Genomic DNA, 14,335 nt, shown 5'->3' on the forward strand with positions numbered 1-14,335 from the left:
TCAGATCTCTCTAACCACATACCCTCATTGGCCTTGCCAGCAGAGATTGGTATGGGACTTGTGCACCTTTTCTTAGCTGCTCTGAATGAAATCGTTGCCACAGGCAGCTGCCAAAGGGAATTTTCCTTTCAATATCATGACCAGCAGAAAGAATCTAGTATTGCCCAGTGGACCAGAAAACTCCTGTTCCTTTACAGCACAGTGGATAAAGGCTGTTGGGCCGTATGTAACACATATGGCCTTTAACCTTTGTTAAATTGCTGAGGGATCATGCCCACCAGTTCACATTCCCATCACTTACCTTTAACAACAGGTAAGAGTTACATTAACACAGCCATTAACTGTAGCCACAAATGAGTCCCCAGGTAGCAGTGTTGATCTGTAGCAGAATCCAAAAGCAAAAATCCTCCTGATGCCTTCTGTTAAGACCAACCAAAATGACACAGCATATTGTTCACATTTCCCAAGTCTTCTAGAATCCTTCATCAGGCTAGATGCAAGAAAAAAAATAACACAGGTGAGAAAAACAGATCTTTTAGGCCTCTGTCTCCACCCTGTGTAGGATGCTTTGCTGAGTTCAGTGGGCAAAGGGTGTGGCTGACAGGTATCAGATTGCAACCTGCTTTTCTGATTTATTTTTTAAAAAAAAACAAAAACAACCAGCCTGATGAAAATTTCTGGAGCACTTGTGCCTGTTAGTGTGTTCAGGGGGGTTTGTTTTATTTTGGATTTTGCTTAATTCAAGTTTGCTAATTGGCCTGGCTTTCCTTTTAAAGTCCGGCATCCATGATGAGCCATTGAAAAATGGCCAGCTTCTGTCTCCAGGAGAGGTCAGGAACACAAACCAAAAAAGGATTCCTCTTACAGGGGAACAGCATCTGTGCTGCAGAAGTTGTCAGCATTGGGCTTTCCAGAAAAGGGAGCACCAAACAGTGAAACTGGTTGAGTTTTCCATATTAATGTAAAACAGGTTGTTTTTGTTTTAATGTTTGTTCTCAAGTGCTCGGATCATGAATGCAGAGCAGCTACATATTTGCTCATGGCTCTTTCCCCCCACCCCTCTCTCATTTTCTGTTCCAGAGTTCCTATCCCATCTGGGAAGATTTCAACTCCAAGGCAACAAAACTCCACTCTCAGTTGCGGTGAGTTCCTCCCTAGAGCCTTCACAGGCATTTTACTTGCTGTTTCTCCCCCCACCCCACTCCCCTCCGAGACCTCTGGGCTGTTTGACTTCCTTGCTCCCATCTTTTATTTTAAAGGAAGCTTCTGTGTCTCATGGTTGTACAGAAACCGAGCAGGTTTAACTACTTTTATGTATTTGAAGGGCTGTCGCTTAGAGGAGGGCAGGGAGCTGTTCCTGTTGGCAGCAGAGGAGAGGACTCACAATAGTGGGTTTAAATTAAAGGTGGGAAAGTACCGGCGGGATATTTTTTTGTAGTAGTAGTTCAGCAGTGGAATCAGCTACCAAGGGAGGTGGTGAGTTCTCCCTCACTGGTAGTCTTTAAACAGCAGCTGGACAAACACTTGCCAGGGATGCTCTAGGCTGATCCTACATTAAACAGGCAGTTGGACCAGATGGTCACTATGGCCCCTTCCAACTCCAGGATTCTGTGAGTCAAGGTTGTTCTGCTGGGTGCAGAGAGAAAATAAGCCCTTCCTGTCCCACAAGCACAGGATCACTCTCAGAATGTGGCTCCTTGCACAAAACTGGGCATCTTGATTTCCCCTGTGCTTCACTCTTCAGGATGTTCTCCCGACTGCCAGGTGAGGCTTTTCTGTGTCACTCAAGAGTGCTTCAGCCAGTCTGGGGGCTCTTGTCTGCTTTCTCGCTGGCCCCCTTCCAAATCCAAGCAGCTGACTTGGGCATCCAGCACTGCCATGGATACCAGGACATGACTGTGTTTCAGCTCGGTCTGTGGCTAGTCCAACATGAAGATTAATTGTTGTGTGATTCTTAATTCTGTAGACATTCTAAAAGAGATGGGGAGGCAGAATCCTGTTACTGCCAGGAAGTGGGAGACAAAGGCAGGTCACATCTCTGGACAGAGGGATTTAATCCATCACAGTCTGTACTTAAATTCTTCAAGCCTGTTGTTTCTGTGTTGAGTTCATCTCCTGTTCCTCTGCCTTATGTTATAGACACCGATGTATAGGCACAGGTACTTTGAGGAAGTCATTATTCCTGGCCCCTTGGTTTGTGTGTGGGGTCATCTCAGCCATACCTGTTTTTTCTCTGTCATACCCTGGGACTCCTTCAGGATGGAGCCTTTCCTGCTTACATTTTGTGTTCACCAACTCCATGTTGGATGAGCATCTGCTTTAGTTCTGCACAGCTGACTGTTGTCAGGTAGTTGGCTGAGGAAGAACTATTGGAGTTCCTGCTTACAAGCATCTTATTGAGAAATGTGGAGCTTTTTTACCAGCTGTTTCCTGGACTTCATAGGTGGATGACGTTCCAGTTTGCTTTGGGGTTCTTCCCCCTTTCCACCAGCAACTGCTTATTTGAATGTTTTGGATATATATCCCCTCCTTTGCTCTAGCGAGCCCTTGACCTTGGTTACAGTGATCTACAGTCATATATTAGAGTCACCTTTTCCTAAAAGGGAAGAATGTAGGAAGAGGGCAATTTTGATCAAAAAATAACCACATGGAAAGAGTTAAGTGCCTCTGGTGCCAGTGAAAATAAAATAAAAACAAGGCTTTAGAGAAATTCATTGCCTTTCTCCTCTGCTGCATCTCATTACGACTTGGTTCCCTGCTGGATCAGACCGTCTTGCCCAACATTTCCCACCATGGCTGACCAGAGGCTCTGCAAGGCCCACACAGCAAGGGCACAGTGGCCAAAGCCTTCCACACAACTGTATCCAGAGATACACGGCCTCTGAACATAGAGTCCCCATTGCTTTGATGTTTTCACGTCATTAACTTGCACGGCTATATCACCCCACCCCACAGAATGCCTCACAGATGTAAAAAGGGTGGTTTTCAGAGCCCCAAGTGCTTATGGTGAGAATTTGTGGCCCTGTGGGACTTCTGGCCAGCGTTTCAGCTGTGTCTAAGCAGCTGCCAGTCGGTCCCACTAGTTCTGCTCACTCTCAGCCTTCCTTCACCTTTCTTTCCCCCAAGCCTGCCCCTTAACCTCGCCACTGCTTTGCTTTTCCCCGGGAGGTTTAGGAGTTGTTCTTCTGCTTGCAGGCCACCTCCTCCTCTGGGTCGAGTGCGGCTACAAAGGGGCCCTTTCACCCTGCCTGCACTCACTTTCCAGTAGCCGGATACTCCTTGCTCAGCTGCCCTATTAAAAGCCCCGTGGCTTTGCTTGTGTTTCTCGGCCCTCCATTCATTTTTAAAAGCTCTCTTGTGTGTGTATGTGTGCGCTGTGTTGTGTGTTCTCTTGCACGCTCCCAATGCTGCCTTTGTATTCCTTGGCTATCTTGAGAGAGAGAGCCTGCCGTTTCCTTTGCTTTTCCCACGCACAGAGGAGTCGCATAGGAGCTCAGAGCCAGTTTTGGAGGGAGAGGTTACAGCAGCGGGCTAGCTTGGGGAGGGGGATTGGCTGAGCCAAGCTACATAGGAGAAGAGCTTAAGACCCTGCTTGCACAAGCCCTCCCCTCCCCACCTGGTTCTTCTCTCTCCCTTGCCTTTGTCTGGTTGATATTTAATTTGAGAAGTGAAGTGTTTGGCCATGAAGGTCTGTGGCAAAGTCTGGGGACTGACTTCTGGGTTTTAAGACACTGAGGGATTGGGGCGGGGGGGAGGGCTACAGGCTGCTGCAACCACTGTGAACCCTCTGGTGGTGATTGGTCGAAGTGATACCTTATAATTTTCACAAACATTCAGGTGGGTAGCCATGTTGGTCTGCAATAGACAAGCGAGATTCTAGTCCAATCAACAAGGAGAACGACAAGATCTCTAGGCTATAATAATTATTTTTTATTGAATTTCTAAACTGCCCCCTCAAATGTGTGAGCTGGAGGCTAAAAAACGGTGAGCTAGCTCACACTAACTCAGCTTAGAGGGAATCCTGCTGGTGACCCAAGGAAGGGCCTTCTCGTCATGGCCCCCAATCAAATAAATAATTACAGTATACAAAAGAAGTGATCAGTATATCTGAAGAAGCATCTGAAGAAGTAAGCTGTGACTCATAGAAGGTGCTCCTGGACTCTTCCTCTCTTTTACCATTACAGTCACGTATGAGCAAGCAAAGTCATCCAGGTGACCTCAATAAGTGCTTACTGAACCCCTGATAAAATGACTTGCCCCTGAGTTAGTGGGTTATGTGGGCTCTTGCCACACAGCTCGTTCTAATGCACTGCTGGTGGGACTGTCCTGTAGTCCAAGATTTTTGGGAAAAGGTATTACAGAACATTGATGATATTCTTAATGTATCTATTTCAAGGAAACCAGACTTAATACTAGAGAGCCAGTTTGGTGTAGCGGTGAAGTGTCCGGACTCTTATCTGGGAGAACCGGATTTGATTCCCCACTCCTCCACTCGCAGCTGCTGGAATGGCCTTGGGTCAGCCATAGTTCTGGCAGAGGTTGTCCTTGAAAGGGCAGCTGCCCCGGCTCAGGGTGGTGTACACAATTTAGTTAAAACGTCATCACTATAAGTAACTTAATTTGTATAAAAACCAAACAGTTGATCACAATTTCTGATAAAACCCAGTAAAACCATCAACCTTCAGTCTTAGATGGTATTCTCATGTGGTCACTTCCTCCAAGGGGCGGGGTCATGGGCCAGATGAGGTGGGAAAGCCATTGCTGTCCTCAGCCCTAAGACTGGTAGAATGTCTGTTTTGCACACCTTGTTGTACACTCTTGTGAGTGTAATGTTTTTTGGGAGACATACCAGGGGAGGCGGTCCCGCAGGTACATTGGCCCCAGACCATACAGGTTAAAGCTTAAAGCTTAGAACCAAGACCTTGAAGTGGATCCAGTGCTCAACTGGGAGGCAGTGCAGCTGGCGAAGCAGATGTGTGCTTTCAGGGGTATCTATCACCACCCGTGTCACTGCATTCTGGGCCAGATGCAGCTTCTGGGTCAGTTTTAAGGGGAATCTGACAGAGTGAGTTACAGTAGTCTAATCTTGAAGCTGCAGTACTGCAGTCCTAAGCTCTGCTCATGACCTGAGTTCGATCCTGGTGGAAGCTGGATTCAAGTAGCCAGCTCAAGGTTGACTAAGCCTTCCATCCTTCTGAGGTCGGTAAAATGAGTACCCAGCTTGCTGGGGGAAGGAGGCAGGGTTTAGATGACTGGGGAAGGCAATGGCAAACCACCCCTTTAAAAGTCTGCCATGAAAACGTCGTGACGCGACATCGCCCCAGAGTTGGAAACGACTGCTGCTTGTACAGGGGACTACCTTTACCTTCTTTACCTTTAATCTTGAAGTGGCCATTGTGTGTCTAGACTGGAGTGAGAGAGGTAAAGGATCAGTTGACTGACTTGTCAAAGTTGAAAAAAACACCAGCCTTGGCAACCTTTGCAGTCTGGGCCTCCATAGATAAGGTTTTGAGAGAGAAGCGCTTGACAGTCAAAGCACAGTTTAAAGAAGTTTTGTCTTTGAAAGTTTATACCCTGGGAATCTTGTTGATCTTGAGGGTGCTACTGGACTGAAGTCTGGTTCTTGACAAGCATTGCATGTGGTGGTGAATGAAGGCAGGCTGTGACAAGTGTTGAAGAGGGGAATCCTTCTTTGAGGACAGCTTAGTTGGGCCAGAACTGAAGCCTGGTGGTGGCTCAAGGCAAGGGGGAACTGTATTGGCAAGGCCAGCAGGTTGAGGAGGAGCCCAAAGGAAAGGACAAGGAAGCCACAAAGGAGGTGAAAGACGGGGCAGAGGCAGCACTGGACTGAGACAGAGCCACCGGAGGGGAGGACAGGAAAAGGAGACAGGCTTGAAAGAGAAAATGACTGAAAAGATGGGAGCTGATGGAAGCAACCAGAGAGGGCTGGTGTCTAAAAAGGCTTATACCAACCCCACTATCATTGTGTGCATTTGTTCACCCCGCAAGGAAGTGAAGGGTGAGTCGGTGTTGCAGACTCTGAAGCCCTGCAAGCTGGCCGGTGTTACAGCTGAGAGACAGTTGAGGTGGTTGATTTTGGATAAACGATCTTGAAGGCTTCTAGTGTTCCCTGACTTGCTGGTTGGCTGTGGTTCAAAATCAGTTTGAATCAAGTGTTGTGCCTTTGAGCACAACCTTAGCTGTTGCCTCAAATTCTTCAGACTCTGGTGAGGCACACAGCAGGCCCCTAAGAATGGCTGTGAATGATTTAGGGAAGAACCCGATTCAAATCTCACTTCCTCTGTGAACTCAAAAGATGGCCTTAGGGTTCAGCCTGTTATCTCTCACCCGTCTGCAATATGGCAGAGGTGATGGTGGCTTATTTTATAGTACTCTATGTTATTTTCCAACATCTCATGTTGTGCTGTTCAGGAATTTATGGCAGGAAAACAAGCAGCAAATATTACCTTATTTTGGGTAAGAAAATACCTTGGAATAAACTTGCAGCTGTCTGAGAAGCACAAGCAACAGCCAAGCAAAAATATAAGAAGATAAGAGAAGCCATGTTGGATCAGGCCAATGGCTCATCCAGTTCAACCCTCTGTCACACAATGGCCAAAAAAAACAGGTGCCATCAGGAGGTCCATCGGTGGGGCCAGGACACTAGAAGCCCTCTGATCCTTGTTTAACTTTTCTGGATGATGCAACAGTCAAATGTGTTTGATGTATATAATTAGCGAGCAGTTAACAACAACATGCATCTTAGTCTGCCCAGGTTTGGGGGGCTGTAGTATAGCAAGACTGATTGGCGTTGGGTAGCTGCTAAGTCATTTGAGTTTGTTTTCCTGAGAATAAGTAACATTATTCTTTTGTTCTGTGAGTAGACAGCTACCTTCTGCTCCCATCCTCTTGAAACTTTTTTATCTTCTGCCTAGTTCCGTGGCTCCACAGGAAGCCCCTTATGCAAGACACACAGAACCAAGATGGGTTAGTCTGTCTGTAGCTGCAGAAAAGCGCAAGGGTCCAGTAGCACCTTAAAAACCAACAAAAAGTTACCAACTGAATTTATGATATTTTTGCTCATTTGGATGTATACTTTATTTAAACATCTGACGCATTATTGTATTCTCACTGTACCATGTTTATTATGTATTTTTGCAGTTCTTACAATAATAAAAGGCCTTTTCTTTTAAAAAAAACTAACAAAATTTGTGGTAGAGTATACATGCATTCAGAAGAAGAAGAATTGCAGATTTATACCCCGCCCTTCTCTCTGAATCAGAGACTCAGAGCGGTTTACAATCTCCTATATCTTCTCCCCCCACAAAAGACACCCTGTGAGGTGGGTGGGGCTCAGAGGGCTCTCACAGCAGCTGCCCTTTCAAGGACAACTCCTACAAGAGCTATGGCTAACCCAAGGCCATTCCAGCAAGTGCAAGCAGAGGAGTGGGGAATCAAACCCGGTTCTCCCAGATAAGAGTCCACACACTTAACCACTACACCAAACTGGCTTTGCAACTGGATTGTTACTGTGTAAATATAGCAGGATCCACTTGCAAACCATTGTGTGAAAGCAGCCTATGAGCTTTCATGAGTCACTGCTCACTTCCTCAGATACCATAAAGAAGTAAGCAGTGACTAACGAAAGCTCATTCCCTGCCACAAATTTTGTTAGTCTTTAAGGTGCTACTGGTCTCATGCTCTTTTCTACTGATGCAAGATGTAACACATTTTATTTATTTACTTCATTTCTATCTTGCTTTTCTCCCTAAAATAGACCCAAAAGGGGCTTATGTTGTTCCATCTTCCATTTTATTTTCAGAACAATCCTGTGAGGTAGGTTAGGCTGTGTGTGTATGACTGACCCAAGGACACCCACCTTGAAACAGTCACCTCTACAAAAGCAAAAGCCTCCCTGAGGTGCAGGCAGAGATGGAAGTAAAATGTGCCTCTTTCGGTTAATAGTGAATGCAGGCATGGGAACCCAGTTGCAACTGCAGTACCCACTGGACAAGAACTTTCCCTATTTTCTTGAAACAGAATGGTTGCTACTAAGAGTAATGATGCTCAGAAGAGCTACTGACAGCATATCAAAGCCACATGTGACTGGTGAGCCACAGAGTGACTATCATGATTTTAATTAATTATCATATGGTAGTGTAGTGTAGTCAGGAGATCCTAAGATTGCCTGGCAGCCAGAAGTTCTAGCTCTTTTAGCGTTATATACCACTAGATGGTGAACTCGGCTTGGTTTTTTGTTTGTTTTTTTGCAGAAGTTTTCATACTTGTTTATTAAAACATGTATAAAACAACCAAGCAAACCAAAGTTGCCTGGTATTTTTCAGTGGTTGTAAGGAAATTATTGGCTAGGACCTCCTCTTCCTCTGCCACAACCTCTTCCTGCAACTGCTTCCCTTTTCTTGGATTTAACTTTTGGTTCAACATTCACCAGCAAAGCATCCAGGAGCAAACTGTCTGGCAAAATGAAGTATCTAATATTATCCCCTTGAATATTCAAAGATGTTCTCTGTTCTTCAGAGTCATCTTCACAGCTTTAAGATGGGTGTTCATGCTGATGTCCACACTTGTGATTGTTCCATGTAATTGGGTCTCATTCTTCAGTTCAGTGGTTACAGTTTCATAGCTAAGCTTCATGAGAAACCTCACAAGCTTCCTAGTGAAACAGAAGCAGGCCGAATGCTGACCAGGGACAGAAAACCGAAGACAAGTGAGGGCTAAGGGTGGGGGAAATTGAGCGCAGAGCAACAAGACTGTTCCAATACTCGCTAAGAAGTATGACTCAGCTAGACTTGTTTTTAAGGCAAGAGAAGTTTCAGAGCAGGTTTGCCATTGCCTTTCTCTGCGTCATGCCTCTGGTATTCCTTGGAGATCACCCATCCAAATCCTAGCCCGGACTGATCCTGCTTAGTTTCCAAGATCAGATGAGATCGGGCTAGCCTGGACTATCCAGGTCATGGCAGTGTTTTATGGGAAGGCCCGGTTCTTGGACTGTGTCTATTATATTATAAACCAAAAAGTTAAACTAGACCAGGGGTGGCCAAACTGAGTCTTGGGAGCCACATTTGGCTCTTTCAAACATAGCATGTGTCTCTCAAACCCCCCATCCCCACCCCCTCAGCTAGCTTGGAGAAGGCATTTCTCTCTTTATGTCACTTCTTCAAGCTAAGCCAGATGGAGGCTTGGAGAATGCATTTAAAGTTAAAGTTGCTTTCTTTCCACCTCTCCTTCCCTTTCCACTTCCTCCCTCCCTCCCTCCAACATCTGATGTTTATTCTCTGTTGCTCTTACATTAAGCAAGTTTGGCCACCCCTGAGCTAGACTTCAAGTAAATCTAACCCAGTGTCAAGATTTTAAAAAATCAGGCAGTCATGTTGATCTGGGGTTCTTTTAGAGCAAAATCAGCAGGACAATGATTTTATTGGGATGAACTGAAGTGTCACAACCAATCTGCAAGCTTTTGTGTTACACAGAACTCATGTTCAGCCATTCTCTATTTTTTGAAAGGAAGGAATGGGGGGGAGGAAAAAGATTCTTTCAGGGCATTGATGGAAAAGCTAGCTCAGTATGCAGCTTGTAACTGTCTTAAAGATGGAGTTCAGGCTTAATTAGATTAAATCATGGTTGGTGCTTAAAAGCAATTGTACCAAAGTGTACTGGTATAAAAACACAGCGCACACTCTCCCTTTTGAAAAGACAAGCAGGCATTTGGATCCATTTCCAGGGCTAATTGGAAGACAAGGGTCCAGATAGTTCTCTCAGGCATGAGAGTAATTCTGTTGTTCAGCCCTACTCCGACGGAGGCCTTTTAATGGACTGCAAGTCTGCTGCTCTGAAGAAGCTGAGGGTTTTCTAATGTCTAGCAGTGGATCTACCTTGGCAGGCAGTCTGCCTGATGTTAAGATCAAGAACAATCAAGTAAATTGTGAAGCTTCTTTTGCCTCAGGGTTGAAAGCACATTTTCCCCCTTTTATTAAATAAGTCCTTTTCTTCAGTGATAAAATTCTGCTGTATGATTATCCTGGATATAATTGTGTTTATTCTAGAAATTCAGAAGCTTTGCTATGTATCCTCTTGCGACCTCTTGAAGCTTCTTATCTTCAGAATTCCTTTCACATCCATGCTCTAGGTATTGCCCCAGATTCTGTCTTGAGTTCTAAGGTGCACACTTCATCCTACATGGGTGATGCTAGCTGAGCCTATGGAGTATGCACCAATGCTCCCTTGGCCATTCTGAAGGGAAAAGATCTGGCATGAGGGGGTAGGGTTGCCAGTGTTCCCTCTAAGCTTCAGAGTCTTGTGAGCAAAAATTCTACTTTGTGAGCTACTGGTATTAAAGTTGTGAGCTACTGGCATTAAAGTTGTGATCTTCTGCATAAATTATTGTGCTCTGGGGTCATCCTTCCTGAGCTAAGACAAAAATGTGTGAGCTGGAGGCTAAAAATCTGTGAGCTAGCTCACGCTAACTCAGCTTAGAGGGAACAATGGATCTTCTTCGTGGTCTCTGTGCATTCACACATATGGGTAATCCGCAGGATTGGTCCCAACCTCGGAGAATTCAAAGCAATCTTGATCGCAGATCTGGCGCGCCTCCCACTCGTCCTGGGGAGGAGGCAGGCACTGCGCATGCCTGGACGAGGGGGAGGCGCTTAGCCACTCAGTTTCTTCCTTACCGCCGACCGGATCGCATCTTCCTCGCTGATCTCCAACGCTTCATTGCAATCTTCAACGTTCACCTTCTCTTCGCTTCAATTCTTCGCTTCAATCTTCACCTTCTCCTTGGTATCGTATAAAAAAAAAAAAAAAAAGACCTCTCTTCTACTATCTTTCCGGACTTCTCCCTCCCCCCCCCCCCGGGCGGATGGAAGGAAGGGACAAAATAACTTTTAAACGTTGCACCCGCTGCGCTTCCAAAATCCCTTCGTCCGACGGTCACTCTCTTTGCCTTTTTTGCCTCGGAGAAGCTCACCGTACGGACTCCTGCGTGCACTGCAGCCAGTTTGGCAAACAGGCCCGCAAAAATCGTGCCGCGAGGCTCAGGAGCCATCTTATGGAGACCTCCCTCCGACCGACCACGCCGCATGGCGAACAACAACAACTCGCGCCATCTTCCCCACTTCTCGCGGGAGAGACGCAGTCGGCAGCTTCTACGACTCAAGGTCCCTGCAAGCCCAAGTCTGGCAAGCACACCAAAAAGTCGGATGACACCAGAAAGCGCCGCCGCTCCGATTCTGCCCACGCGGACCCGACGGGCAATCTAAGCTCTAAGAAGCCTAAGACCCGGCCATCAGATCAAACCGGACAACACTCGGGTTCGAATCCGACCACGAGCTCGACCGCAACTAAACAGAAGGCATCGAACCCGACCGCACATGGCTCGGGCTCGATCCCGAAAACTCCGACATCGAAGTCGACGGCAACACCGTCTGTCACACCGTTAGAAATCGTGCGCATCTCATCTAAGTCCCCATCGATATCGAACTCTCCACCGGACCAGATACTGGAGACCCACTCTCCTATATCCGTCAGCAGTCACCGTCCTCTCGACCCTCGTAAATTCGTGGACCTCTCACAGCCGCTGGACGCCCACGCTCTGACCCGAGAGCCTTCGACCCCTAGAGTCCTTCCAACCAGACCAAGATCCCGCAGTCGCCGACGGTCACACAGCCGCTGCAGGGAGAGATACTATTATTACTCCCCGTCGAGATCCAGGTCCCCGTCCCCTCGGGACCGAAGGCGACGCCGACGATCTCCGTCCTACGAGGTCTACCGCACAGACCCGAGAGACCGTCACTACCGCACCTATCATGACTCTCCTCGGTACCGGGACCGCATGGACAGACCAGACCGAACCCGTTACCGAGATGCGTCTCCACGCAGACATCACCCTGATTTGGACACATCGCTTCGGCATCGTGACGACCCCACGCGTCGTAGCGCCGAACCGAAACTCCCTTCACCACTCGGATCCGTGCGCACTGTTCCTGACAAACAGCCGGCACCCCTCCAACTCCAGCCTGACCCGCACCAAGAAACCGAGGACGACTCCGAGCAGGAACTCTCCGACTCCGACCACTCTTCGGGCTCGGACTTACAGTCTCCTGACTCCGACATAGCAAAGCCAGCGGAACTATCGCCGTCAGAGGGCCCAAAGTCATACCTCGACCTTGTCTCGAATATGGCGAACTCACTGAACCTGAAGCTCAACACCGACGCGCCCAGAGTTTCGGACGTCGTATTCGACCTAGTTCATGCGGATCTGCCATCAAGTTCTTCTCTCCCCATGCTCCCTGTCCTTCTGGAAACGCTTAAGGAAGCATGGGACAAACCGGCATCGGTACCGCCAACATCCAAAAGGGTTGAAGCCCTTTATAAGATACATGCACCGGACTCGAAGTTTCTATTCACACACCCGGCTCCGAACTCGATCATTGTCCATTCCTCGTCGAAGTCCAAACAAACCAGGCACCCAGTGCCCCCAGAACGGGAAGGCAAAAAGCTCGACACCATCGGGAGGAAGATATACTCCCTCACAACGGCCACGACTAAGATACATAATTACATGGCATGCTTCTCAGCATACGCCTACAACTTGACCACCTTCCTTAACACACTGATCCCATCTCTACCTGAGGCATCCCAGAAATCAGCGACCAATGCCTTGCAGGAGCTAGCCAGAGTAAGCAAACAGCAGATCAACACTGCTCGTCACGCTGCACAGTGTTCCTCCAAAACCTTGGCCTCAGCCATAGCCCTTCGCAGACACGCGTGGCTTAGATCCTCGTCCCTCCAACCTGACATCAAGTACAAGGTTGAGGATTTGCCCTTCGATGGCCTTGGCTTATTCAATGCAACTACGGATGACATTCTCACATCAGTAGACGACGGCAGGAAGAGGGCGAAACGACTGGGAGTCTCGCAACATCCAGCCCAATTCGGCAAGCACAGGAACTGGAGGCCCAGCCATTATAAGGGAACCAGGTCCCCGAGACAACAGGAGTCATGGCGACGCAAACCACCACAATCTAAACCCTCCTTTCAGCACCGACGCCCTCAAACAGCCAAGAAACCTGCAGCTACCTCCAAACCGTCTCTTTGACCACCCTGCCCCGAGCCGTCCAGTTTCCCCCCATCAGCCGCAGCCTTCCACACACACTCGTCTGCAACCGTTCTACCCTGCCTGGAGAGACATCACTTCGGACTCCTGGGTCCTCGCCATCATTCAAAGGGGCTACCTAATAGAATTCGCATCCACTCCGAAACACCACAGATTCCTCACCACACCTCCGTCCACTCCCCTGCAAGCGGAAATCGCGTCTCTGCTGGACAAAGGCGCGATAGAACCAGTTCCACCTCAATACCATCGCACCGGATTTTATTCCCGCTACTTCCTGGTGCCAAAGAAGGACGGTGGACTCCGCCCCATCCTCGACCTCCGCAAACTCAACCTGCACATAACCTACAAGAGATTCCGTATGATCACACTCCAGGCAATCCTCCCGCTCATCCCAGAACAAGCATGGATGGCGTCCATAGACCTTCAGGATGCCTATTTCCACATCACAATCAATCATCGTCACAGAAGGTTTCTCAGGTTCGCCATCGGGGAACAGCACTTCCAGTTCTGCTCCCTCCCGTTCGGCCTATCCACAGCCCCGAGGGTTTTCACCAAGTGTATGGCAGTGGTAGCAGCCACACTACGTCAGCAACACATATCAATTTACCCGTACATAGACGACTGGCTGATCGTCGCACACTCGAAGGAACAGCTGCAACTGGACGTCTCCGCTACCCTCTCTCTCCTGGCCACCCTAGGCCTCCAAGTCAACCTATCAAAGTCCAAACTGGCTCCTACCCAGCGAATCCAGTTTATAGGAGCAGACATCTCCACAGTCTCTCAAACGGCCTCCCTACCTCAAGACAGAGTACTCAGTATACAGGCTCTGGCCACCACCATCATCGCCCAGCGATCGCAAACAGCCCTCACATTCCAGAGAATGTTAGGCCTCATGGCAGCAACCACCGCAGTTTTGTGCTTCGCGAAGCTGCACATGCGACCCCTGCAGATGTGGTTCGTCAGGACCTTCCATCCGCACACACAGCACCAGTCCACGCTACTCACCCTACCGCCACACATCATAACATCCCTCAAGTGGTGGACAATGGAACGTCACCTCCGCAAGGGCATGCCGTTCAAACAGGCACCCCCCTCGGTGATTGTCACCACAGACGCCTCCAAGTGGGGATGGGGAGCCCACTTGGGAACCCTCACAGTACAGGGCCAGTGGTCAGACCACGAACGCTCTCTCCACATAAA

The 14,335-nt window shown here is 48.1% G+C and overlaps 1 protein-coding gene across 4 annotated transcripts in view; it reads left to right on the forward strand.

The window, feature by feature from the left end:
• Positions 1-14,335, forward strand: part of MTSS2 (MTSS I-BAR domain containing 2) — an 84,198-nt gene that overhangs the window by 22,869 nt on the left and 46,994 nt on the right. For all 4 annotated transcript variants that reach the window (XM_060253980.1, XM_060253981.1, XM_060253982.1 and 1 more), the window contains exon 2: positions 1,081-1,142. In XM_060253980.1, coding sequence (XP_060109963.1) covers positions 1,081-1,142 — 62 coding nt within the window. The remainder of the gene's footprint in view (positions 1-1,080; positions 1,143-14,335) is intronic.

Source organism: Heteronotia binoei, chromosome 14, assembly GCF_032191835.1.
Source record: "Heteronotia binoei isolate CCM8104 ecotype False Entrance Well chromosome 14, APGP_CSIRO_Hbin_v1, whole genome shotgun sequence".
In the NCBI taxonomy this organism is placed as follows: Eukaryota; Metazoa; Chordata; class Lepidosauria; order Squamata; family Gekkonidae; genus Heteronotia; species Heteronotia binoei.